Source organism: Parastagonospora nodorum, assembly GCF_000146915.1.
Source record: "Parastagonospora nodorum SN15 chromosome Unknown scaffold_1, whole genome shotgun sequence".
NCBI lineage: Eukaryota > Fungi > Ascomycota > Dothideomycetes > Pleosporales > Phaeosphaeriaceae > Parastagonospora > Parastagonospora nodorum.
The window spans coordinates 1,017,260-1,040,934 of record NW_001884549.1 but is presented as its reverse complement, the minus strand read 5'-3'; the positions used below and the strand labels follow the sequence as shown (position 1 = coordinate 1,040,934).

General features: G+C 52.7%; 13 protein-coding genes across 13 annotated transcripts; 5 read left to right on the top strand and 8 right to left on the bottom strand.

Moving 5' to 3' along the window:
- Nucleotides 1–102: 102 nt before the first annotated feature.
- Nucleotides 103–1,939, top strand: SNOG_00443 (hypothetical protein; the record flags this gene model as incomplete). The annotated part of the gene is made up of 2 exons (XM_001791078.1): nt 103–1,203; nt 1,250–1,939. 2 exons carry the CDS (start codon nt 103–105, stop codon nt 1,937–1,939), a joined length of 1,791 nt encoding a protein of 596 aa, XP_001791130.1.
- A 299-nt stretch (nt 1,940–2,238) lies between these two features.
- On the top strand, nt 2,239–3,645 carry SNOG_00442 (hypothetical protein; the record flags this gene model as incomplete). Its single annotated transcript, XM_001791077.1, has 3 exons — nt 2,239–2,479; nt 2,510–2,551; nt 2,639–3,645. The coding sequence occupies 3 exons, from the start codon at nt 2,239–2,241 to the stop codon at nt 3,643–3,645; spliced, it is 1,290 nt and encodes a 429-aa protein (XP_001791129.1).
- A 639-nt stretch (nt 3,646–4,284) lies between these two features.
- SNOG_00441 (hypothetical protein) lies at nt 4,285–6,032 on the bottom strand (the record flags this gene model as incomplete). Its single annotated transcript, XM_001791076.1, has 4 exons — nt 4,285–4,749; nt 4,938–5,329; nt 5,391–5,723; nt 5,861–6,032. 4 exons carry the CDS (start codon nt 6,030–6,032, stop codon nt 4,285–4,287), a joined length of 1,362 nt encoding a protein of 453 aa, XP_001791128.1.
- An 880-nt stretch (nt 6,033–6,912) lies between these two features.
- On the bottom strand, nt 6,913–8,348 carry SNOG_00440 (hypothetical protein; the record flags this gene model as incomplete). The annotated part of the gene is made up of 3 exons (XM_001791075.1): nt 6,913–7,828; nt 7,855–7,989; nt 8,083–8,348. The coding sequence occupies 3 exons, from the start codon at nt 8,346–8,348 to the stop codon at nt 6,913–6,915; spliced, it is 1,317 nt and encodes a 438-aa protein (XP_001791127.1).
- Nucleotides 8,349–8,463: 115 nt separating this feature from the next.
- On the bottom strand, nt 8,464–9,188 carry SNOG_00439 (hypothetical protein; the record flags this gene model as incomplete). Its single annotated transcript, XM_001791074.1, has 3 exons — nt 8,464–8,576; nt 8,649–9,074; nt 9,176–9,188. The coding sequence occupies 3 exons, from the start codon at nt 9,186–9,188 to the stop codon at nt 8,464–8,466; spliced, it is 552 nt and encodes a 183-aa protein (XP_001791126.1).
- Nucleotides 9,189–9,961: 773 nt separating this feature from the next.
- On the top strand, nt 9,962–12,149 carry SNOG_00438 (hypothetical protein; the record flags this gene model as incomplete). Its single annotated transcript, XM_001791073.1, has 3 exons — nt 9,962–10,108; nt 10,273–10,980; nt 11,088–12,149. 3 exons carry the CDS (start codon nt 9,962–9,964, stop codon nt 12,147–12,149), a joined length of 1,917 nt encoding a protein of 638 aa, XP_001791125.1.
- A 362-nt stretch (nt 12,150–12,511) lies between these two features.
- Nucleotides 12,512–13,276, bottom strand: SNOG_00437 (hypothetical protein; the record flags this gene model as incomplete). Its single annotated transcript, XM_001791072.1, has 1 exon — nt 12,512–13,276. One exon carries the CDS (start codon nt 13,274–13,276, stop codon nt 12,512–12,514), a length of 765 nt encoding a protein of 254 aa, XP_001791124.1.
- A 555-nt stretch (nt 13,277–13,831) lies between these two features.
- On the bottom strand, nt 13,832–14,566 carry SNOG_00436 (hypothetical protein; the record flags this gene model as incomplete). The annotated part of the gene is made up of 4 exons (XM_001791071.1): nt 13,832–13,876; nt 13,953–14,243; nt 14,340–14,428; nt 14,530–14,566. The coding sequence occupies 4 exons, from the start codon at nt 14,564–14,566 to the stop codon at nt 13,832–13,834; spliced, it is 462 nt and encodes a 153-aa protein (XP_001791123.1).
- A 632-nt stretch (nt 14,567–15,198) lies between these two features.
- On the bottom strand, nt 15,199–15,521 carry SNOG_00435 (hypothetical protein; the record flags this gene model as incomplete). Its single annotated transcript, XM_001791070.1, has 2 exons — nt 15,199–15,255; nt 15,285–15,521. The coding sequence occupies 2 exons, from the start codon at nt 15,519–15,521 to the stop codon at nt 15,199–15,201; spliced, it is 294 nt and encodes a 97-aa protein (XP_001791122.1).
- A 331-nt stretch (nt 15,522–15,852) lies between these two features.
- Nucleotides 15,853–16,796, bottom strand: SNOG_00434 (hypothetical protein; the record flags this gene model as incomplete). Its single annotated transcript, XM_001791069.1, has 2 exons — nt 15,853–16,584; nt 16,638–16,796. 2 exons carry the CDS (start codon nt 16,794–16,796, stop codon nt 15,853–15,855), a joined length of 891 nt encoding a protein of 296 aa, XP_001791121.1.
- Nucleotides 16,797–19,251: 2,455 nt separating this feature from the next.
- Nucleotides 19,252–20,835, top strand: SNOG_00433 (hypothetical protein; the record flags this gene model as incomplete). Its single annotated transcript, XM_001791067.1, has 1 exon — nt 19,252–20,835. The coding sequence occupies one exon, from the start codon at nt 19,252–19,254 to the stop codon at nt 20,833–20,835; it is 1,584 nt and encodes a 527-aa protein (XP_001791119.1).
- On the bottom strand, nt 19,654–20,444 carry SNOG_20003 (hypothetical protein; the record flags this gene model as incomplete). The annotated part of the gene is made up of 2 exons (XM_001791068.1): nt 20,361–20,444; nt 19,654–20,298 (listed from the first exon to the last, which is right to left on the bottom strand). Exon 2 carries the CDS (start codon nt 20,224–20,226, stop codon nt 19,654–19,656), a length of 573 nt encoding a protein of 190 aa, XP_001791120.1. The 5' UTR covers nt 20,227–20,298; nt 20,361–20,444.
- An 859-nt stretch (nt 20,836–21,694) lies between the features above and the next one.
- On the top strand, nt 21,695–23,026 carry SNOG_00432 (hypothetical protein; the record flags this gene model as incomplete). Its single annotated transcript, XM_001791066.1, has 2 exons — nt 21,695–22,632; nt 22,684–23,026. The coding sequence occupies 2 exons, from the start codon at nt 21,695–21,697 to the stop codon at nt 23,024–23,026; spliced, it is 1,281 nt and encodes a 426-aa protein (XP_001791118.1).
- Between the last annotated feature and the right edge of the window lie 649 nt (nt 23,027–23,675).

Here is a 23,675-nt window from a genome sequence, read left to right as displayed (position 1 = left end):
CACCTGCACCGCCGCCAGCCCTCCTTCTGCGCACTTTCTTTTCGTCCATGCCCGGTACACTGGAGTTGCTGTCCTAACTAATTTCTATTTCTCTCCGCCACAATGTTGCCCCGAGCCGGCCTGCGTGCGCTGCGCATCCGCCCTGCACTTGCAGTCCCGCGCACCACTCCCATAGCCTCTGCATCGCAATGGACCCGCACATATGCCAGCAACAACCGGAGAAAAGACAACACGTGGAAGAAGACGGATCCCATCAAGTTTGACGAGAAGAACAAGGCGCGCGCGAACCCCGTCAATCCCTCAGAACAGCCCGAGTTTGACACGGCGGCGTCACCTGACCGCAACACAGCACCAGATGCAACGCAGACTTCACGGCCAAATGGAAGTGCGACACAGGCTTCGGTCGACGCGGGGAAGGACATGAAGCGGGACGAGCAGGCGGAAATGGACGGCCCCAAGTCATCCACAGAGAACACAGATCCCACCACCGAAAGCCCCGAGGCCCAGCAGCGACCCCAGAAGCCGCTGCCCGATCTGCGACAAGGAATTCCCTCGACGTTTGGAGCCGAATTTGCCGGTGCCGAGGGCAAGGCCAAGGATGCGGAAGACTTTGAGGAGCCTGCCCCAGGTAGCACAGGCGGGCGAGAGGGCGGCGAGCTCCCCAAGTCGGCGTACGAGACGAGTACAGACAGGCGGAGGAACCGTGTCGCGAACTGGTCGTATCTGGCCATGCTTCTTTTCGGCACAACGGGCGCCGTCTACATGGGCCGGAACTGGGAGACGGAGGAGGAAGAGCAAGCACATGTGGACGCGCCCAACGGCTGGAGCATCGGCCAGATGTACGCGCGTGCAGCTGCTCGTATCAACGGACAGAAGGCCTACTACACAGAACCCACCTTCCAGAAGCTGCTGCCCGACAAGGACAAGATCCCCGGGGGAGCACCGGAATTGACTCTGGTCCTGAGTTTGGAAGATCTCCTGCTGCACTCGGAATGGAGCACCAAGCACGGCTACCGACTGGCGAAGCGACCTGGGCTCGACTACTTCCTCCGATACCTCAGTTCGCAGTACGAGCTCGTCATCTTCACCTCTGTCAAATCCATGGACGCCGATCCCATCATCAGAAAACTCGATCCCTTCCGTCTCGTCATGTGGCCACTGTTCCGCGAGGCAACACGGTTCGAGAAGGGCGAGTACATCAAGGTATGACACTTGGCGTAGACACATGTGCAACTGCTAACAAGCGCAGGATCTCTCCTACCTCAACCGCGATCTTTCCAAAGTCATCATCATGGACACCGACCCATCGCATGTCAAGCTGCAACCCGAGAACGCCATCGTCATGCCCAAGTGGAAGGGTGAGCCTGGCGACAAGGGCCTCGTAGCCATGATTCCCTTCCTCGAATACCTCGCCATGATGTCGCAGACAGGGCAACCGATAGACGTGCGTACAGTTCTCAAGTCGATGGAAGGCAAGGACATCCCGACAGAATATGCCCGCCGCGAAACAAAGCTCCGTGAAGCTTTCAACCGCGATCTCGCCGACCAAAAGCGCAAGACCAAGGGCAGCGCCGGTGGCATGTTTATGAAGAGCTTGGGTCTAGATGCAGCAAAGCCTGGGATGGTTCTTGGCGACCAGAACCTCTCTCAAGGAATGGCGGAGGGCAAGATGATGATCGACATGTACCGCGATTTCAACAGGCAAAACTACGAGCACCTCGACAAGCAGATTCGAGAGAACGGAGACTCGTGGCTGAAGGAGATGGCCGATGAAGAAAAGAAGATGCAAGAAGCACAATTGAACGAGATGAAGGCCAACACGTTTGGCTGGCTGGGCGGTAACGCTGCGCCTGAGAGTGCAACAGTACCTTCAGCAGGCACTGTGGAGGCTGCAGCCGCTGCACACAGCACTGGAGCATCTGCAAACCAGTCCAAATAAGGTGATGCAATTATAGCAGGAGGCAAAAGATACCATGATTCCACTCTATGATCTGATGATCGGGCGTTCGTTGTACAGCTGTAGGGTTTCAATGGTTGGGGCCGGATAGAACCAGCGCGGTCCGCGCACCAAGTGTATGTATGATATGTTGGAGCACTAAAAGTATGAAATCATTACGACGATACACTAGCGCGCCTCGGCCTGGCTTTAAACGGACTTAGTGACATGGGCGGGGTCACATCTCACCGTCTCTCCCTCACTTATCAGTCCGCACAACAATAACTAATCTTTATGGTGCAATGTCAGCGTCCCTCTTCTCTCTGCCTCTGGAGCTCCGAGAACAGATCTACAGCCTCTACTTCAAGCCATCTGACCGTCTGCTCCACTCCCAGAAGCTCAATGAGGAAGGCTTCTACGGCGGCGTGTATCGCTTCGAATTCCAGCTGTTGAGGGTGAACAAGCAAATCTACAATGAGGCCAATGCTGTGTGGCAGAGAGAGAATGTCTTTGTCAAAATTGCGACGCCGTGGCCTAGTGCGGGTATGTATCGCGTTTACTTGATGAGTGAAGAGGAAGGCATATATGAGGATGAAGACTGGCAGGGAGGGAGTGGTGAGTTTGACCTTGTGGAATTGCGAAGAGAATCAAGAAGTGGTGATGTGAAGATTGGCAGGACCGTGCTGATACCTGTACTTATAGTAAATCACATCGCTCACGAAGGACTCGTGCCTATTGTCTGCACTGACGGTCGCGCCGACAAGTTCACAACAGAACACGCCCTCGTGTCCATCACCGCGCCGTTCCATCAAGCTGTCCCAGAACACACGGTCGTCGTCCTCGCAGATGATATACACCTCTTCAGCCAAACATGGTACTACAGCGCCTTATCCTACCCTATGCTCAACGACCGCCTCTCCACAACCTTCACCCTCCTCAAGCCCTCGACCAGCCTCCAAACCCAACGCCGCCTCCTCCTCCCCTTCACGCAAATCAAAGGCCTCTACAGCAAGGAAATCATCAACTACGCGAGCGAAGTGCGCCTCGAACTAGAAACAGGAATGTCCACCCCCCTCCCCACACTCTCGCAATGCTGCGAATCCGCCGCCGACCTGATGGCCCAAGGCGACGCCCTCGTCTCCACGGACCCCAAAGCCGCCTTGGACCTCTACACCGCCGCCTTCCGCGCCATCCACATCCTCATCCACGGCCGCACGCGCCGCGTCCTCGCCGACGCCTTCTTCCACCACCCCATCACCACGGGCCGCTTCATGCACCAAACGGGTCTAAGCGTGCGCATTGTGCTGCGCCTCAAGCTCGTCTCGCGCACCGTCCTCGCACATCTCAAAATGCGCAACCCCGCTGAAGCGCTGTTCTGGGGCATGCGCAGCATCAACATCATGCGCGAGAGCATGGACGTCGAGTTTGAGGATTTCGTGCACGACTTTGTGGGCGGCGAGGATGTTAGTTGGATCTACATGCGCGCTGGGATTGCGGCGTGGATGATCGAGAAGCAAGGGGGAGGTGGGGAGCTGGATGAGGGGAGTGAGGAGCTGTGGACGGCGGCGGGCAAGTTCGTGAAGAAGAGGGATAGGAAGGATGTGAGACGCGAGTTGAGGGGGTTTGGGGTGGACGAGAGGACGATTTTGGAGCGGTTTGGGGATGGGGGAGAAGGGCAGTGCGAGCGCGCAGGATGGGAGTGGGGATGAGTAGATGCGTATGCGCCGTGCTGGCTTTTTTTTCTGGTGTGAGAATGGCACTTTGTGCCGAAATTTCTCTTGCATTTGCTGGAGTGTCAATGGAAGGTCACGATCTTATGATTGTTCCGCGACTACAGTGACAATTGCGAACGAACCTTGGTCTTTCCCACACTACGTTTTCTCAATCTCTATTGCTCGTGGATTGGCAATGTCTTGTCCTTGAACAAGTGGTCATTCAACACAGATGCCATGCGCCGGAAGACTCCATCCGCCTCATGTCAATCAAAAGTGGAGATGCGCAAGTGCGATTCGGGTGCTGTACCCGACATGTGCGAACGGCAGGCCAAGATGTGGTGTGGCAGTATCTCTGCTAGTTTCTCGGACGTGTGTATGTATCTGTAAGTACACCTCTATCTGCGAGTACAGCATGTCTGTGTATGGTGTAACGAGAGTGCATGGGGTGACTCTCTGTATATGGACACGAAGGATATGTGTGTCATGTCGGCTGTCCCAGATGTCTATGGGGGTCTTGGGGTGCGGAATGATATGGCTTGGAGCGATGGAGCATTGATGGGTCATGCATTACTCTTGCCCAACTCTATGATTGAGCGAACCATTCCCTGCCCAGCCATGTATCGTCGTGCCGCATCACAGTCCGTAAACAAACGTCCACTTGCGATCCGCATACCGTGTCTCAAGCACCCTCTCCGCATGCACTTGCTCTCCGCTCGAGCCCGCCAGCACCGCTTTCCTGCGTCGATTCACCGCCTCGAGCGTGAACCGGTACGCCATGTATCCCAGCAGCGCCGCAACGACGAATCCCAGCGTGGCATAGAACGGCGCCAGGTATCTGGGCGCAAAGCGCTTCTTGTAGAGCTGTGCGCCAATGACACCCGCGAGGTTGCCGAAGCCATTGACGCCGAGGACGAGAGAGCGCTTGCCTGGCTCAGGCGTGTTGCCGCTTAGCCAAACCATGGTGAGCGGAGCAGCGATGTAGCTGCCGAAAAGGAGGATGCAGAGACCGGCATATTTGACGCGATTGCTGTGGCACGTTACGACGACGATGAGGCCGACAAGAGAGATCAGGATGCCCACAACGATGTGGTAGCCGCGCTCTTTGCTATTGAAGAGTTAGCCGGGCAGGAGGTCTTCTTGATTTGGGGATTGGGTTACCGATGGTCAGAGCTGAGTGCGAAGAGGAACAAGCCGATTGCGCCACAGATATAGGGCGGCACTGACATCTGAGACACAGCTGGGGTTATTTTCGCGAGGTACTAGAACCTAAAGTCATTGGTACTTACCAGGTTGGCTTGGATGGACGAGTATCCGAGTCCCCGCACGACCAGTGGCAGGAACACAGAAAATGTCTGATTAGGCACGCTTGCGCATATGTTAAACGCAAGGACATACCAGGTCTTCCAGTCTTTGGCCGTCTCAACAACATCGCGCCGGGTTAGCTGGTCTTCCAGTATGCCATTACTATTGAACGCAGGAGTGTAGTCAGCATTGTCTTTAGTGATGCGTGAAACTGCAAAGAGCCGCTCGTCTGCGTCTAGAAACCAAGCGGATCCTGGATCAGCTGGAAGCCAGAACCAGGCGACCACAGCAATCAAGATGGTGAGTATGCCCTCAATGAGGAAGAGGTACTGCCAGTTGTGCAGTCCATATCCGCGGAGATGAAAGACTCCGAATGCTTTGTCACACTGGTCAATTTTTTGCACTCAACCGGCTGTGAAAACGCGCTGATCACATACCGATCGAGCCTGAGAAAGCGCCGGCTACGGCATACTGGCCGTAGAAAAGCGCGAGTCGGACCGCTAAATCGTATCTGCAGTAGAAGCAAGACAAGTATGCAACAGCAGTTGGGTAGAAGCCAGCTTCAAATGCACCAATTAATAGCCTCATTACGATGAGGCTTGAACGCCCGCGGATGAATGCATTGGCAACAGTGAAGACGCCCCACCCTGTCTTTGTTATGTCAAGCCACCATTCGTTGCCATCCGCGGAGCGTGTTGGAGGAGGCTCACCATCATGATTGGGATCCAACGCTTGGCTCCCAGCCATCTTCCCATCGCAGCTGAGGGCGGCTGGAACAGCACAAAGGTAACGAAGAAAAGCGACACCGCCAGATTCAGATCGTCAGGAGTCGCTCCAATATCTCGACTGAATCCTGTCGCAAAGTGAGCTGATTTAGCTGCTCGCACTCACATGACTCTCTACTTACCCTGAGTCTCTGCGTTGCCAATGTTAGACCGATCAAGTCCGTTGAAGAGGTAGAGAAGAGAGAGGAAGGGTAGGAGCGCAATGTCCATCTTCCTGTTCAAGCGTCGAGACGACATCTGTTCAGCCGCGCTGCATGTCTGCTCCTCGGTTGTGTCTGAATGGTCACTGTCCATGTTTGCTATGTGTATCAGTGTCACTGTTGAGTTACCGTGCAGCAGAAGGGGGGAGCGGACGAGCGGACCCCGGCCTCTTCATATTGACCACGACTCGAACGTCCTCGCGACATTCCCTTCTGCCGTACAACCTTTACGGCTGTACATGATGCCTAGAACCACGCCATGAACGACGCCTTCGACGACATGGCCCCTCTTTTGTAACTCTCATTATAGGTCGAATGGACACCTTTGCGCGCGAAAATGCGCGATGCTTCCGCAGTGATCCAGGCGTCTCCGCTCTTACTGGCATGGTAGTACTAGAAATTGCCCTCGGCAACTAGGGGTTACCGTGCCCGTGGTAAATTTGTAGACTTTGGCCAATCAGCATATTCTCGGGATCCCACCGTGCGAGCCGTCTGACCTATAACAGCGATAAGAATCTTACGGCACCTCCCACAAGCGCGATCCAGCTCAAGAAAACTTCTTCGCGGTTGAATCCACCAAAGGACCTTCCTAATTATGACGGGGTAGGTTTCATTACTTAAGATGCCTGCGTGTGCAACATAGGCGTCCTTGTAGCTTGTACCGACCAACAGATTACTGACTATTTCCATGCGCACACCATGTCGCCTAGACATCATCGCACCGAACGCTAATTGTGCTGCAGATGAGGTATTGGTGTTTGTATTTCCTACATTAATCCCTAGTTGGTCTGGCTATGCCCACGCACATACTAGAGATGTCAGAGTCGTATACCCGCATATTTGCAAAGCCCACGACAAGCTAAGTTGCGTGCATGTCAGCTTCGTTAAGAGCTAGTGTCACCAAATGGTACCCTCATAATTGAAAAAGCAAGGGTTGTGCCGGGGTATCCTGCGAATTCGACCAACAATATGGGTCAGATAAAGAAACTGTTCTGCAGCTGGAGGCCGCTGCATTGGATCCAGGTCACTACCTCAGCATACATAGCGTTGCCCTCGGTAAGCAGGTTCTGGGAGGGTTGCACATCTGCAGCAAAGGTGCTTCTGCGATTTGCAAGTGAGCTTGGTTGGGATGTATCAGTGGCATTCCTCTGATGCACGAGCTGCTCTTGACATCTCGAGTAGCGCTCCGTCAGAACGTCCAAATCCTGCAGTATCTTACAGCAGTCTCTCGGATAGTGCGTACCAGTTCTGGCCTCTTCTTCAAAGCTCTGGATTGCGAACTGTATGTTGGGCTCGAATTCCTCATTTTGAACGGATGCCACGGATGGGCTGCGCACACTCGGGGTCCCAAATTCGGGCTGCGCGGTGCTCCTCATGAAACGCTGGAGTAATAGGATGACAGCACTGTTAAAAACGAAGTGTAGTCCAGCTTGGAGCAATCTTCTTCCCGACTTGATTAGACGTTGGGCAAGTTGTAGATTTCGATGAGCTGCAGCGCAACAAATGGGGATGTGGGGAGTCTGGTCGAACTCTTCGGGAAGGTATTCGCCGTGGATTGATCGTTGCGCGACGGCTTGCTTTACAGCAGCAAAGAAGATGGGACGCGTAGTCAGCACCATGAGCTGATTGTGTGCCATGTGCAGGATGCAACATGTGGGATCCTCATGATTAAGATCGGCTGGCATCTGCAACTGGTGAGGAAGCTGCCACTGCCAAGTGTGAAGCATTTCTAATGCCGTGTCAATGGTACTCGCTGACTGATTAGGTCCATCCTGCCGGGGTGCGATCTTGAACGTCTCGCAAACGATGTAATTGGAGATTCTGGACAGCTCGACGTGAGCTCGAAGACCTGCACTTGAAGGCAATCCACTAGGACACTTAGTGACTATCCTAGAATTTCCTATGTATACACTTACACAGCATCGCTGGGTAAGACCAGACGTATAGCTTCATCTGCTATAGTGGGAGGCCGTCCCATTAGCACCGACAGCCATCGATCAAGAACGTACAGCGTCCACATTGTCCTCCTGGACGGCTCGTCGGGGCATGATCTGAATGAACCGTGCATCACAGCAATGCTGTTGTCATGCATGCACAGATTAGCGTCAGTACCTCAGCAAGGTCTCATGTATTGTATCACTTACCGCACTGCCAGACCAAGATACATATATGCAGCATCTCGACGATTAATCTCGATGAGATAAAAGGCCATCAACGTGAGTACAGGTACATCGCCAGGAGTGAATCGGACAGTGTCGAGAGGATTTCCCAAGAGCATACGGGCTCGCTTGAAATAGGCTTCTCCGGTGTGCTGTTCAGAATGACGGTAGTTTGTGTGGCCGACAGACGAAACAAGAGCAAAGCAAACGTGGTGGAAAGCCAGAGGGCGGAAGGATTCGTCTGTCGTCATGGCGTTCAGTGAGGCTGAGCTGACGCCCGGTGATGGGACGACACTGAGATCACCCCACCTACGATGCAAGCACGAAGTCAGCAAACACGATGGATGTCAGCAATGGCTGATGGCCTCACCAGTAGATACCACCCGAGGCAAAGTCTCCGTTGCCATCTTGGATGTAATAGCACAGCTCAAAAAGCATAGCGGACATCTCCGTCCGGGAGGGAAGCCATACCGGGTTCACTGCATACGAGGTCAGCTATCAGTGTCAGAGCAAGAGCAAGAGCAAGAGCAATGCATGTTGGACTGCCTTACCGTCCGGATTGGGCAGCGGCCGAGAGTCGAAGGTCTGATATTGGCCTATGGTGCTGACGAACGACGAGCTGTCGGCGCAATCATCCTGGAACGTCACTGGGACCAGGGTGAACATGAAATTCTTCAAGTGGTCAAGGAAGGTTGCTCCGGAAGTCTCGCCCAGATATCGCGCTGTGCCATCCGGATCACGAAGCATGCGGCCATCGGACGCATCAGAATCATCTGGGCCCAGGTGGTCCGGGTGGGAGCTTTGAGCAGTCGATGAAGATGTTGCCGAGTTGCCGCGATGGAGGTGCCGCAGGGCATCTGCGGCGCCATCGGATGGTATCGAATGGAGGTTTTTTTCCAGTGCGGCACAGCGCCTGCGCAGGCGGTCGACTTCATTTTTCAAGGCGCATTTATCCGACTCGGGCGCGGGGTACTCGCCTAGAGGTCGTTAGTATCCTAGGGTGCGGTTCCAGACACCAACGGGCTCTAGCAAGACGGTGGGAAGAGCCGGCGAGGGAGGAAAGCCTACATTCGCGCACCTGGCGGGCACATCGTTCGCACGGCTGGCCTCCCGAGCACTTGACACGCCGAAGGTTGCAAGCATTGCATCTGCGTAGGCACGTCAGCAGACCGCTCCCAACAGAGGCGTGCGTGCAGCACAGCGACAAGCGCTGGAGATGGTGCGATAGACTGCATCACGCAGAGGTGCGATTGCAAACATCCGCTTGCGCCCTTGCCCAACACAGGCGAGGACGGGGCCATGAACCGTGGTGAACGGTGAAGTCGCGTCGGTCCGAATAGCACCTTGAATAGCGCCTCGTATGAAGGATTTTGACGCTTTGTAGGACTTACGCTCTGACAACGCGCTTGCGATCTTGAGGGTTGACCTTAATGCGCCGGGGATTCACTTTCAAGGTCAGTCTCAGTTTTGATTATGAGAACTCGGTCGGGACCTGGGAGTGAAATACCTGGCAATCTCATGCGCTGGCGCTGTGTAGCAGAATCCGCTGGGACTAACTCTTCGTTAGATTGCATCGTCAGACAGAGTAACGTCTGACGTCGTATGGCTTGGAGAACTGTTTGTCGTGGAAGAGAGAAGTAGCGATGGGTGCGTCGCCAAGAGCGCCATGACGCGAGTACTCCCTTTTCGTCAGGCATGGAGAAAATAGCTTTCGACATCACATCCATGATATCAGTTTGTGATCGCGCGTCATCTGGCATATTGACCTGCACTCAGACTCAACAATCGCGCCTTATAAGGGCAATGGGGTCGACGGCAATGCTTGCGGCAGCACCACTCAGGCTCGCTGAGCATTTACCCCAACATGGGCGGCATCACCATCGAGGCCGAGTTGCAGCATGGCATCAACTTCTCCCAGCCCAGCTTCTTCGACCTGCGAACACACAGGCCCAACAAGACCATCGACATTGGCAGAGACGGACTGTCGCTGTCGCTGGATGCAAAAGGCCGGGTAACATCACCCCTTGATCGTCAACGCAATATGCTAATCACATATCAAGGTGTTGCAAGCTAGCGCGTACCATCCTGAACATGGTATTATTGTGGCCAACCCATTCCGTTCATTTGACGGGTCGCGCTTCTACGATGTACCCTATGTTCGTGACTACCGGACAGCGCATGCTCCAATGGATCCAAAATGATCGCCCAGGCTTTGGTCTAGACTTTGGCGTGCCCGGCCATCTAGTCTCGATCAAGATTATCGAGACCAACGTCGCATTGTACCACATGAAACTTGTCAACCACGTCGATGTGTCGCTCACGGCCCATATTTCCGCACAGGGCAGCTTCGTGCAGGATGCAAGAGCCACAAACACAAGCTCCGGATGTGTTCTCCTGCCGTATGCCCTGGGCGTCAACGTGAGTCTCAATCGGGCTAGCTACGGTCAATTGACCGAAGGCGGACCCATTGCACTACCTCCCGGTTGCAATATCCTCCGAAAGAGCGGCCCGAACACTCTGCGCGTCTACAACCCAAATCTGGGCGCACAGCTCTCGACCAGCCTGGATATCAATGGCCAGCCTTTGGTCATAGACAGCGTCGAAGATCAAGATGCATCTGAGGCCGTGCTCGACGTCTTTGTGAAAGGCAAAGTATGCATACTGCCTGGAGAAACAGCGACGTTTTGTGCGACGTTTCGATTGATACCAGATGCCAAGGAGCACACAGATGTCTTTCAATCTGGTATGGCGATATCAAAGGCCATGCTCCCCAATGCGAAATCTCGCTGGAAACGCGATGAAATCTTGACCACATATGTACTCAGGAGAAACTTCGAATACATACTCGCAAATTGCGTCGTTCCTATCTCCGAGTCGAGTACTGTAATTCTTACCGACCATGTTGCGCTACCGTTAGGGTGGAACAGGGACAACTAGTAAGTACACCGATAGTTTTGCCTCATATCTTTCTCATGCTGGATAGCTGGCAGGTCCGTCTTCTGCTCGAAACACACGCAAACATCACCGATCTCGTATACTCCGAATTCGTGCCTCATTACAGGGGGAATATCGAATCTGCCGTCCGAGGCCATCTGAAATGGGTATTCATCCACGCTAAGCGGCCACATGGTTTCTGGCACAGATCATACCTCGCCAATGGCCAGCCCAAAGACCGATCCATATTCCAGCTCGACCAGCAGTGCTACCCTCTCTTGGAACTCTGTGACTACGCTGAGCACTTTCCAAGTCAAGTGGACTTCGTAAAGCGCATCGTAGACGCAGGCGTCATACATGAGATACTTGCGGTACTAGCGGCAAAGCAGGACAAGCAGACGAGGCTTTGGCCCACCGATGAGACGCCCGGGGATGATGCAGTCCAATACCCTCACCATTTTTCAAGCCATATACTAATGTGGAGAACATTCACCCGACTCCACCAAATGTTCCTCGACTTGGCAATACCTCTGAACGAACAGATATCAAGACTGGAAGTCATGGCTGCACAATTGAAAAATGACACCGTCAGATCCTTTACTACCACACATTCAAATTGCAGCAGGCCGCTGTTTGCATACCTGACGGATGGCAATGGTCATCACGAATGTTACCATGACGGCAACGATGTACCGACTGCATTCGCGTACGACTGGGGCTTCGCTTCATCAGCGAGCGAAATAACCACATGGAGAGCCACAATGGACTTTGCTCTGTCACCAGCCAATGCGAAAGGCTTCTGCGACGAAGGTCCGTATGGTGGACTGGGCAGTGTACATTCTCCCGGAGCCTGGACGCTAGGCTACTTCCAGGAGTTGGCTTACGCTGCATCCAGCAATAACGTAATAGCCATGCAGGGAGCCTGGACCAAGATTGCTGCAGCCATGCAATGGGACGGCACCTTCCCGGAGGCCGTTGATCCAAAGACTGCACAGTGTACCAGCAAGGCATGGTTCAGTTGGCCTGGCGCAATGATCGGCGCATTGTTGATCCACATGAAGAAGAACGGTCAGGAGGAAATTCTGCTGCAGACAAGGGTCAAGGTGAAGCCGTGTTAAGCAGAAATGGCTGAGTAGGGTGTTTCCGGTTGTTCATGGGCAGTATCACCATCGCTTGTACTACATCGACTACAGGCCACCCAAGCAATGCGCGATAAGGCTTGTTTCTTATTACTCGTACATTTATAAATCCAGTGAGAGGTGTGATTCTTCCAAATGCCCCAAGTGTAATGGGGATCGCGCATGATGGTCAAAATCGAAGGCTCGAATGTGAATGCGTGAGCACTCAATCTGGTAGGATAACCATTTATACATTAGCTATCATAGACAAAGGAGACACTTATGTGGATATCTCGAGCATGGGCTCATCGCTCACTCGGCGCTAAACGGCAGGACAAAGGAAATACGACGATGTCCTAGTATCAATCTTCCAAGTCGAATCCGAAGACAGACTGCACGATCGCTCGCACAAGATACCGCGCCTCGTCGCCATTCGTCCGCCCACCAACATCTTCACCGCCATTCCACTTAATCCCTACAATCTTGCCAGCGCCCTCACCCTTGACATCCATGACAAGGAACAGTTCAGCCACTTTGGTCCCTGTCAAGCTGCGGTGGAAATGCACCTTCAGCTTGCCCATAGTATCTGGGCCCTCGCTGTAGATAAACCACTTGTCGCTCATCAGGCACGGTTGGTAGCCACAATACAAAGCGTGCACCTGTGCCGGCAGCAAGAAGACATCCCATGTCGTGACGCGGATGCGCGCTTGCGGGCCGGCGGGAAACGGCTTCGTGGGGATGGCGGATCCTTGCACGCGCGCGGAGTTGGACGACGAGCTACTTGACCCACGGGAAACGCGTTCGCGGACGACTTGTGGAATGTCGACGCGTTGGGTGTATGTGATCGTCTGACCCTTGCGGTGTTTCTTGTCCTTTGTAAGGTGCGGGGACGGACTGCGTGGAATGTCGATTACGCTGTCATGTTTGGACCAGGCTGGGCTCAGAGGAGGCGACTGGGAGAATTCTTCTTCGATTGGTTGCGAGGCAGTTTCACGGAGCCGCGATGGCGGGCGGACAGCAGTGTTGTAGACGGTGTCATTGGTGATGGGCTCGGGGCTTGGGCGACGCGAGAAGCGTCGGAATATCGAGAGCTTCTTGGGCGCTGCTGGCCAGTCCATGGCTAACATCCTGGATGGTGATCGCTGCGGTGTCCAATTGGTGAGAGGGGTCAGTGTCGTACTGATGTCGTACTGAAGTCACACACGAAACGGCAAATGTGGGACGAAGAAGAAAACAAGAGGATCGGCTGATGTCTGAGTCTAGGGTGGGACTGGGTAATGAGAACAAAGACAAAGAATATTTCTGAGCTCAGCCGTACACTTGATGGCGTTCGAGGGCTGAGATGGCCTTATTTAGTTGACCCTACACCTTACCAAAAACGTCCTACATCAGCCAAGCTACACACATCTCGATTTGGGGGCTTGGGGCCGAAGACTTCTCAACAGGCTAGGCGCGGCACAATGAAATGTTTGGCATGTTGGACGTTTCCCGTGTGCCAAAAGGTTTCAAACGTCATTGCAGCCAAAGAGATCTACAGATCTAAGACGGGAAGCTCGGATCTTTCTGTCCCGCAAGAGTGGATCAGCGCTACGACTTCATCACCATCATTTGTCCTCCATCACGACAATCGTTCATTTCATCTCTACAAAGCCATTGTTGTCACATCTCGTGCGGGGGATTTTTCAGCTGAGAAAGCCCCATGTTCTGGCCCGCTGCACGTTGGAGTCCTGTACATGCACATCCCAGCCCTCTCCCGCCATGCAAGTGCCGATCCTTCGAGGCGCACACCAAGACTAGACACACCGGCTCCGCCATGACCGAGTAGCACACACCACCGACATCTGCTTGGGGCTGCAGATCTGCAACCCTGATGATCGTGAACTTCACGATGCTAGCCACACTAACAGTGACAAGCTTTTGCGCACTCGGCCAGCCAGCGCAGTCGGAAGCGTTCTGGAGAACGCCATCAACATTGAAAGTGCGTGCGCAAAGCCTGTCGGAGATTTCTGCCTCCCACGGGCCACTATCACACTGACTGCGGAGGAAATCTCGCGTGATAATTGTCGAAGGGTGACAGGGCGAGTACCGATATACCTAACGATATGAAGTTTCCTCGAAAAGCAACAGCTTGACCGATATAACATCCAATAGTATCATCAGCCTAGTTTCCCGTGCGGAGACCCTGCCTACCTCTAGCACCTTGACGTATATAACTTCACAATGACGCTGCATCTTCACCACAGCTTTCGCACCCGTCATGAGGGTCCAGCACTGCAAACCTAATAACGATCAGCACCACCTAGTCGGAAGCGACACTCTTCGCGTCCTATCAAAATGCTCCGAGCACACGGAGCCGTCGCAGGGTCGCATTCTCACATACGTAGTCGAGTCACCATCATCAAGCGCGAGTGCGTCATTGCATAGCTACATATCTATTTCATGAGTAGCCAGCTCGACAGATATTACGCTGACATGACACACGCAACGGGAGCAAAGCATGGTTCGTCGCTAGGTAGGCTAACGGTGTAAGACCCGGGGCCGCTTGCGGAAATATACTTTCGCCTACTGGAAAGCAGCGGAGGACAGATCAGGGGCGGATCGGATACTGCTGCATAAATTGTATTGTTGCCATGGTATCATGGAAAAACTTATAGTACGAACAGGTATCTAATAATGAAGGTTTGATTGCGGATGTTCATTACTGGAGTTCGGGTTTGGATAGTCGCATAGTAGGGTGAAGAGATGGACTTGTCTTCGAACTCCCTTCCTGATTTTCGATGGAGTCATATCTCTATGTTTTGGGCAAGGTTTTTGCTTCACTGTGTCAGTGTCACTTCCATGTCGACATGCTGCTAGAACCAGTGCTCTGCTCGCTACCACTCTATACCCAGACACATCAAGCCGTTGTATATGAGATCTTCAACATCTTCACAAATGACAAAATCTCACACTAGGATAGAGAACTCTATTCCAATCTTCTTCATCTTCCCCAAATTTCCTTCTCTCTCATCTCACACCTCACACAACCCCGTCTTCTCAACCCATTTCTCTAACTCGCTATCGCATCCATAACACGCGCAAATCTAAACTCAACATCAACATTCTCCTATAATTCCGTGTACAGTCTCAACTTACATCCCTTTTCGCTCTTGCGGCATCTTCGTCATCCACACACTTTAGAATCACACTCGTGTTGGCGCGGTTGAGAAATTGCGCGAGACAGGCGTTGGATTGCCGGACAGGTTGGCAGGTGGGAGACCAGGGGTCGCAGGGTCCTGCCGTCGAGTTCCGGCGTAGGAATACATGGTGCGGGTAAGGGGTTGCAAAAGTGGAGGATGTGAGAATGAGTGTGGTGGCTATGAGGGTGAGCATGGTGGAGGTATCGGATGGAAGGCGGTGTGGTTGCGAAGAGCTGTTGAGGAATTGTTGGGCAGCGTTGTGTTCATATCGATGCATTCTTGTGCCATGCATTGAGTTCATGTGTGCGTAATTACAACTTGTTCGGTGATTGTCAGGTGGGAGCTGCTATTGGCTCCCCACATGTGGGAGCGAGTGGTTTCAATTTTATGTACAATGTACCCTTGCAAGGCATTGCAACTATATACAACGGAATACGCTTTCATTCCAATCATTCTTAGAAAAAGGAAAACGGGTCTTACGGCGACCTGTCCTTAGCTGCATTGTCATGATATTCTTTCACCACCTAAGTCGAAAGACCGAAGAACTTCAAAAGCACTGGCTCGACTACCGGCGCAATGTGCCCGACACCTTGTCCAAAGTATCCAACGAGTTTGTTGCTGTCACCGTAGATGATCTTGGTGTACTGCGATCCCTGATCAACCCCGCTACCAGTCTGGTTTGCAGTGTTGGTAACACCCAGTACCGCAGACCATTGCTTGAGTTGTTCGTATCCTGCTTGCGGGCGAACAAGTGTATCAGCAAGACCATGCGCGACCAAGAAGCGCGGGCGCTTTCCAGTGTATCCGGGGTATGCGTTGTTGACGAAGCTCGCCCATTGCTGGGGAGTGTGCGTGAGACCTTGAGCACAGGTCTGGTTGGACCCGTAAGGAGTCGGGTCGCCTTTTGAGCCGGCAAAGCACGCAAACGCGACGCCAGAGTACGCAGCACCAGCCTCGAAGACTTCGGGGTAGGAGCCGACCATTACGTTGGCCATCATTGCGCCAGAAGAACCGCCCATGACGAAGAGCTTGGCCTTGTCGGCGCTGTACTTTTGCACGGCGTAGTTGACCATGCTGATGATGCCTGCGGAGTCTCCGCCGGCGCCGTGGGTGAGAGTGGCGGGGTTGTTCACGTCCCAGCAGTTACTGTACTTTTGGGTCTGAGGGTAGATGAGGATGAATCCCAGGCTCTCCGAAGAGGCGGGAAGCTTGGTTCCGCTGTACCATTGAGAAGCAGTGCCACCACAGGGGTGAAGCTGTGAGAGGTTTCAGATCAAGTCATTCTGACCATTTCTCGACAGAGACTTACAGCAACTATGATCGCGGGGTTGGTCGCGATCTTTGCAGGGACCGAGATGTACATCTGGAGGTTTGTGGGGTTGCTGCCAAAGCCGGTGACCTGTTGGAGCGCTCCAAAAGCCGAGCTGGCCGAAGCCAAGATGGCGGTCGCAGTCGTGAATGCCTTCATATTGACGGTATTTGGATTGGACCTCTAATAAGGCTTGTGGATTTTGTTGTTGTTGGTAGTGCCATCTTGCTTGTCGCGCACCCCAAAGGCTCTTATACCAAGTGATCTCCGTTCCAAAATCAAAGGTATAAACAACCGAGATAGGAAGCCGACGCCCCAATCAACTTGCTTAGATTGTTCGACACGATGCACGAATCAGGGTATATAGTAAAGGCACTTTCAATGAATGAGGTAGGTCAGACGAAAGCGGCAAGCGAGCCGTTGTGTTCCTGGCCAGATAACTAGGTATGTTTCAAGAATTGATCAAGAATGGAATGATCTCCAGGAAACATATATTGCGACCCCAGATTGGAGGAAAGGTCCGTAAAAATTCCGAGTCCTGGGATCCCATGATCGCCAGCTGGTGGCAGTTTGGTCAATAGCCGGCGGCAAGGCTCCCCGGTTGGAAAAGCGGAAGGCATGTGCGGTAGGGTTGTGCAGGAGCCGGCTGCGTGTTTCGGCATGCGTCGAATATATTTCACGAGCTACGCGTCCGCCTGCATGGAACAAAGTAATATACTGAATTGCAGTTGTTGTACATTGTCATGCGATGACGCTGTGGGTGAATGGAGAAGTGTGGGGTAGTGCAGCCCCAAAGCTGGGGTGTTGCCGAAGAGTCCTTTTGGTCGACAAGAAGGAAAACCGACCCACCCACCAGCATCTACGGACCGAAACCAACATACAACTTCAAATCGTTGCATCGACTGTCACTTACTTGATGCAAAATCCCCAGGCAACCAACGGCATGCACCCAATCATGAGCAGTCCAGACATCCCGGGGACCAATCCTCCAGTGGTCTTCCGACCAGTCCTTCGATAGGTCGTTTCGTTATGTTACACATAGATTGAAGAGGTGCAACTCACTCCATCCTGGTCTTGGTCCTGTCTGTCGTCCAGTCACTCTCATGGTTGGTGACGACCCTGCTCTGTAAGGCGAGCTTTCTCGTGGCAGATGGGCACAGAAGTTGTTGCTATCAAGTAGCCAAAGTCCGAAGGGACGTTGAATCCATGGAGATGGGCGGATGAGTAGATCGGAAACGAGTCAACCCTTTTCTGGATGTTGTTCTGTTCAACGTCAATGCCTTGACATGTAAAATGCTTCCTTCGGCAGCGAGTAATTTTGGTGTGGTATTTTGTGGTCTTAACAAGGTCTTCATACTAAGATGGCGTGCACTTTCCGGGATCTCTAGGTTGTCTCGAGTTTGCGAGAAGACTGATCGTGACGTCCAATCACTGGAACCGCGTTGTTTCCCGTCTCTTGACCATTAGCTTCTTGCGTACAGTTGAGTACCCGCAGTAATGCGACAGTACTTCATGTATTCCAGACGAACTCTGGTATGAATTTCTACCGGGGACCCGGGTTATCCTTGCAGTAAGCGGATGATGCCATGCCCTGGAGCTAGCGTCTGGTATAGGTAAGGTTCAGTTATAGAAGTAGTCATTCGCTATAACAATATTTGCCGTTTAAATCTTCAGGTCGATCGGACAAATTAAACCTGGCGGGGAAGTAGTGATGTATCGCACCTTGGAAAGTTGTGACCAGCCAGCGTCAACGAGAGCGCGTTGCTATGCCACGCACATTTGACGACATCTCGAATCATATCGAAGTTCCTGTAGCGCTCAAATTTTGATATGGCTTGATTAAGGGCAAAAGGCGTTGCTTTCGATGGACACGCTCACAAGTCGTTTCCAAAATGCGCTAAGTGTTGGGCATGAGAGGAGCTTTAGTGCATTCCAGTATGGCTGCTGCGTACCCAACTGTATAATGTGTCATACCTAAGAGCACCTGCATCAACCTAGTCATCGAACGTAAATTTGTTCAACCCACTATTTCCTTCTTTTTCAGAACAATGCCAGTATCGAGCCCCATCGAGGAGGTGCCTATATCCAAGGAATGCTAGGTTGACATAATCGAATGCTCATCCTTTTTCTCGGATGTGATGGCGAAGTCTAAGCCACTCTGTAATTACATGGCCTCTTTCCAGTAGGACTCAGATCCTGAGCTCAGATTTGAGTTGAAGAAACGATTTCTATTCTGGAAGGAGCATCTGCGTTTGCAAAGGTAAGGAAGCGATGGTATGTGAGCATAACTTCCTGACCGGCTTCGCATGTGCACCCTTACGCATCGTGAACCTGTTCGTGGTATGGAGCGTTGACTTCGCCGCAGACTGGCTGCAATCTGACGTAGGCTATTTCACCAAAGGGGACATACGGACGGAGATGAGGCTGGGCATGAACGCCCCATTACAAGCGAGCCATTGGCACCTGCATTGTTTAGCGTGTCGGCAAGAGTTGACCTGTCAGACCAGATCATGGACTCATACCAGGCTGCAACTCGAAGATGCACGATCATCAAAACAGTCAAGCTTGATATATCCCTTTTTTGGATACCTACTGCCTTTCCCGTATGACAGCAATGAGGAAGCGAAACCGTGCTTGTCAAGAGTGCCATCAACTCAAAATCAAGTGCGATGTAAGCACATCTCCAGGAGGGGCTTGCGAGCGCTGTAGCCGAAATAACGTTGAGTGCGTTCCGGCGGCGCCACGTCTCCAACGCGACCGCATCAACCAGCTCGAGGCTGAAGTCGAGGAACTCAGAAACGCGCTACGAGACCAAAGTAGCAGCGCAACGCCGAGCCGGTCTCCTGGGAGTCTCTTGGATAACTACGAACATAATATGTTAACCTTTCTGGACGCCCGTATCCGTCCGAGCAAGCAGCAAGAACTGCTTAGCCAATTTGCGCACCAGGCCGGAGCCGCATGGCCAGTGCTGCATCTACCGATGGATCTGGATCTTGTCCGTACAAAATCCCCAATTTTACTGCTTTCCGTGCTGGTGTACTCTGTCACGCAGGAGACACAAGGTACCGAGCTCGAAGTACATGATGAGCTCGTGCGGGAGACAATGCACATACTCGGTGATGAGTTGATTGGTAGAGGACAGAGATCCCTCGAGCTCGTTCAAGCGTTGCTCGTAGCTGCCTTTTGGAACAAGACCACGCGCAAGGGGCAACAAGGGAGTTGTTACCAACTCATACAGCTTGCTACTGATATGGCCATTGATCTTGGAGTTGCGGGACCTTCGTTGCAGCCCTCGCCAGTGGCGTATTTCGACCGGCATCAGGATCCTTCGTCTCTGGATGCACGGCGTACTTGGCTTGCCTGCTTCGTAGCATTGTCGACCTCGTCCATTAGTACACGGCGGTCGAATCCAGTTCCCTGGGACTCCCATCTTCAAGACTGTGTCCAGGTCCTGGAGAGCAAGGGCGGTCCATCTGATGTTCTTCTTTGCCAGCTTGTTCGCATAACGCAGCTGATCGAAGACATTATTATCCAAATGTGTCTCTGCCAGACAGCGACATTCATCGATGGGAACGATTACCACACGCATGCCACCATGGAGCCTTTGCGAATCAAAGTCGATGCTTGGGCAGCACGCGTACCAGCAAGCCTTGCGTCTTCACTAACGCTAAAAGTATGGTACCATGTAGCCATGATACTTCTCCATGAGGCAGTGCTTCATACTCCGACGAACAAATCGTCGTTTGCAGCGCCATTCATACCAGGACGCGTCGCGGTGAAAGACTTTCCCAAGCCAACCTTGATCATCCCTCCTTTACAGCCTGCACTCGTGGCCATCGTCCAGCATTGTCAAGCCGTCATTGACACTGCCGCAGACATGGATCCCGTCCTGGTACTCAGCCTCCCTAGCTTCTGCTTCGCCCCAACCGTGCTCTATGCTCTTTTCGTGCTGGTCAACGTCTTCGTCGCAGCCACAGATCCGACGAACACTTACGGAGAATGCTTATCAAAGGACGACTTCCGTATTGAGGACTGTGGATTGAAGCTGCGGAGACTAACAGCAAGTATGAGAGTTCTGGATCCAACCATGAGCTGTTATACGACTCGCATGTTTGATGCAACAAGTTGGCTTGAGGATTGGTACAAAGACTACACAGCCATCCTGTGGCGATATGAGCAAAGTCTTGCCATAGTGTAAAGATTTGACTCGGTGTAATGCGTTAAGATCGGCAGGCATGGGAGCTATATGGCAGTAACGGCCAAAACTCACCGTACTAAAGTAGTCGTAGCAGTGGAGGGATGTACGCTAAAATCTTGCTCGTATTGCTTTCGCAACCATCATCTTGCTCGGGAGATCCTCAGGATCCAGCCACTGGGCGTTTACCCAGCGCTAGCAGGGCTTCCCCGTCTCGCCTCTGCAGCGCACTCTAATCACTTGGCGGGGACCACCAATAATTACCTCTGAATCTCACTTCTCCCTTGCTAGTTCTCGGAGCAATATACGCCAGCCATTAGCCGACGAGCACTAACAAAGACAAGTGGATCATACGTACCGGTTTGATATAATTCTGGTCGAAAGGGTGTTGATCTCCCGAAGGCACAGCATGGGCGATTCCAGGACAAAGAGGGTTAATCGGCAAAAATTGGCCGTCTCCGCTCCGCTCGCAAAAGCACTGCTGGTAATTGGTTTCCGCGCTTCTTGGCTCAGGCTGTGCAGATTCGAGCATCATGCACCGTGATACTCGAGTATTGTTCCGAGGGCGTAAATTCAGGATCAAAAGGCTCGTTTTCGATCTTGGATCTTTGAGGATGACGACGTTGACTTGGCTCTGAATCCTACGGTATTGGAACGCTATGCTTGTTTCGTGGGATATATGTGTAGCCCTTGTTTTGGTTGATTGTATAAAGACCTCTGTGTGAGCTCTTCGAGATGTTCAGAATTACAGCATTACAAGCTTCATTCCATACCTCAAGCAGTATCTGCAGCCTCGCTCTTCTCTCTTTGTTGAGAATAGCCCCTTCCGGCACCTGCCACTACATATTCTGAGGCCTTCAACATGCGTCTCTCGATCCTATCCTCGTTCATGATGGCCGGCTCCTGCCTGGCTCAAGGCGACCTCGCTGGGCTTCTCAAATCCCAACCCGACCTCAGTACCCTCCTTGAACTAGTCGGTCTCGTCGACGGTCTCGCAGAAACACTCTCCACAGCATCCAACATCACCATCATTGCACCCACAAACGAGGCTTTTGCAAAAGTACCACGTGACACTCCGGAAGGCCAGGCGGTCGAGCTCCGCAACGACACCATTGCCATATCCGCACTTCTCGCCAATCACGTCTTCAAAGGAGTATACCCATCCAGCGTGATCACCGACATTCCCACCTTCGGCCAAACGCTCCTCAACGGCTCCTATGTCAGCGCCATCCAGCCCTTCTCCAACTTCACCGGAGGCGCATACAACGCGCTCGTCAAGAACGGTGACAAAGTCGCCATCATCTCCGGCGAGCAGACCGTCTCAACTGTCGTGCAAGCAGACATCAAACTCGGCGAGGGCATCACGATCCACGTTGTCGACGAAGCTCTGTCCTTTGGCGCCCCACTCGAACTCTTTGCCGCGCGCGCTGGCTACAAGGCATTCAACGCCGCTCTGCAAGCCGCCAACCTGGGCTTCTCGTTCGGCGAGACGGGCGCAGATGTCATTGGGCAGAACATCTCCGACTTCACTATCCTCGTGCCTACGGACGAGGCGTTCCTGTCCATTGGCTCCGTGCTCGCGAGTGCGGATGTGCCTACGCTACAGAGCGTGCTGAAGTACCATTTCATTCCGTCGAATGTGATTTTCAGCCCCGATCTCGGAAATGTTACGGTCCAGAGTTTGCAGGGCGAGGAGTTGACGTTTACGGTACTTCCGGATGGTTCGTGCTTTGTGAACAATGCGCAGATTGTGTTTCCCAACACCATCTTGTACAATGGTGTTGCTCATGTGATTGATGCGTAAGTTCTCCCCTAATTGTTATTTGGTTCGTTGGTCTGACTTCATCGTAGTGTCCTGGCTCCTGGACCCTTCGACCGCTCCACTCTCAAGCCTTCCGCGCCAGCACCAGAGCGTCTCGCTTTCGAAGGCGCATCTTCCGTCTCTGCTCTTCCGTTCACAGTTGTATCGTTCGGAGATGATGATATGGGCTACACGACAACCCCCGAGTTGCTGAAGACTGTTGCTGCTATTGCGGTCCCTACGGCGGGTGCAAACGTGACCGTCAGTGGAAGTGTTGCACCGTCAAGGACCGGTGCTCCCGTTGAGACCTTTACCGGAGCTGCTGATGCTATGCTCCCGAGTGCGGGTGGTGCGCTGGCTGCGGCTGTTGGCATTGCTGCCTGGATGCTCTAGATGGGTAAAGTCATGAGGAAGAAGCATGAGAGGATGGGAGAGCTGTCGCTGTTGAGACGAGCATATTTGCATTACCACGGATCTGTCTAGATGATAAGGGGATGCACAGATGGGCTGGGTATTTTGTTTGCGCGTTTGCATTGTTTGTTTAGCATTTAGCATATGTTAGCATTGAATTATGAAATTTGAATAGACATGAATGGCAGTGTCGAGGAGACGCAGAGACCTGATGTTGTAAGGCAATGCCCCTGACTTGATACCTATAGAGAAACTGGAAAAGGAAACGAATTTACCACATCAATGCAAACTGTTGAAGGGAATTGAAGGGCCTAGTAAATCTACTTTTCTTTCCAATATCGAATAGGAGCACACGCTTGCTCATCATCCAGAGGATATGGCTTCCAAGCACCGCTTAACGCAGCGACAGCATTGGTCCATCCCATCAGGGATTCAAAAAAAAAATCTCTGCACCTACACCTGTCATCTCAGATGTTGATGCAACCGCATTAGGACCGACCCGCTGCGCGCATCGGCGTCAAGCGAACGTGTGGAGTGGTGAGAAAAGAAAATTTGATGCCTCCTGCAGACAAAACAATATGGCCCAAGCTCCTTCCCGCGGCCCACTCGTGCTGCTATTGGCTGGAGCTGA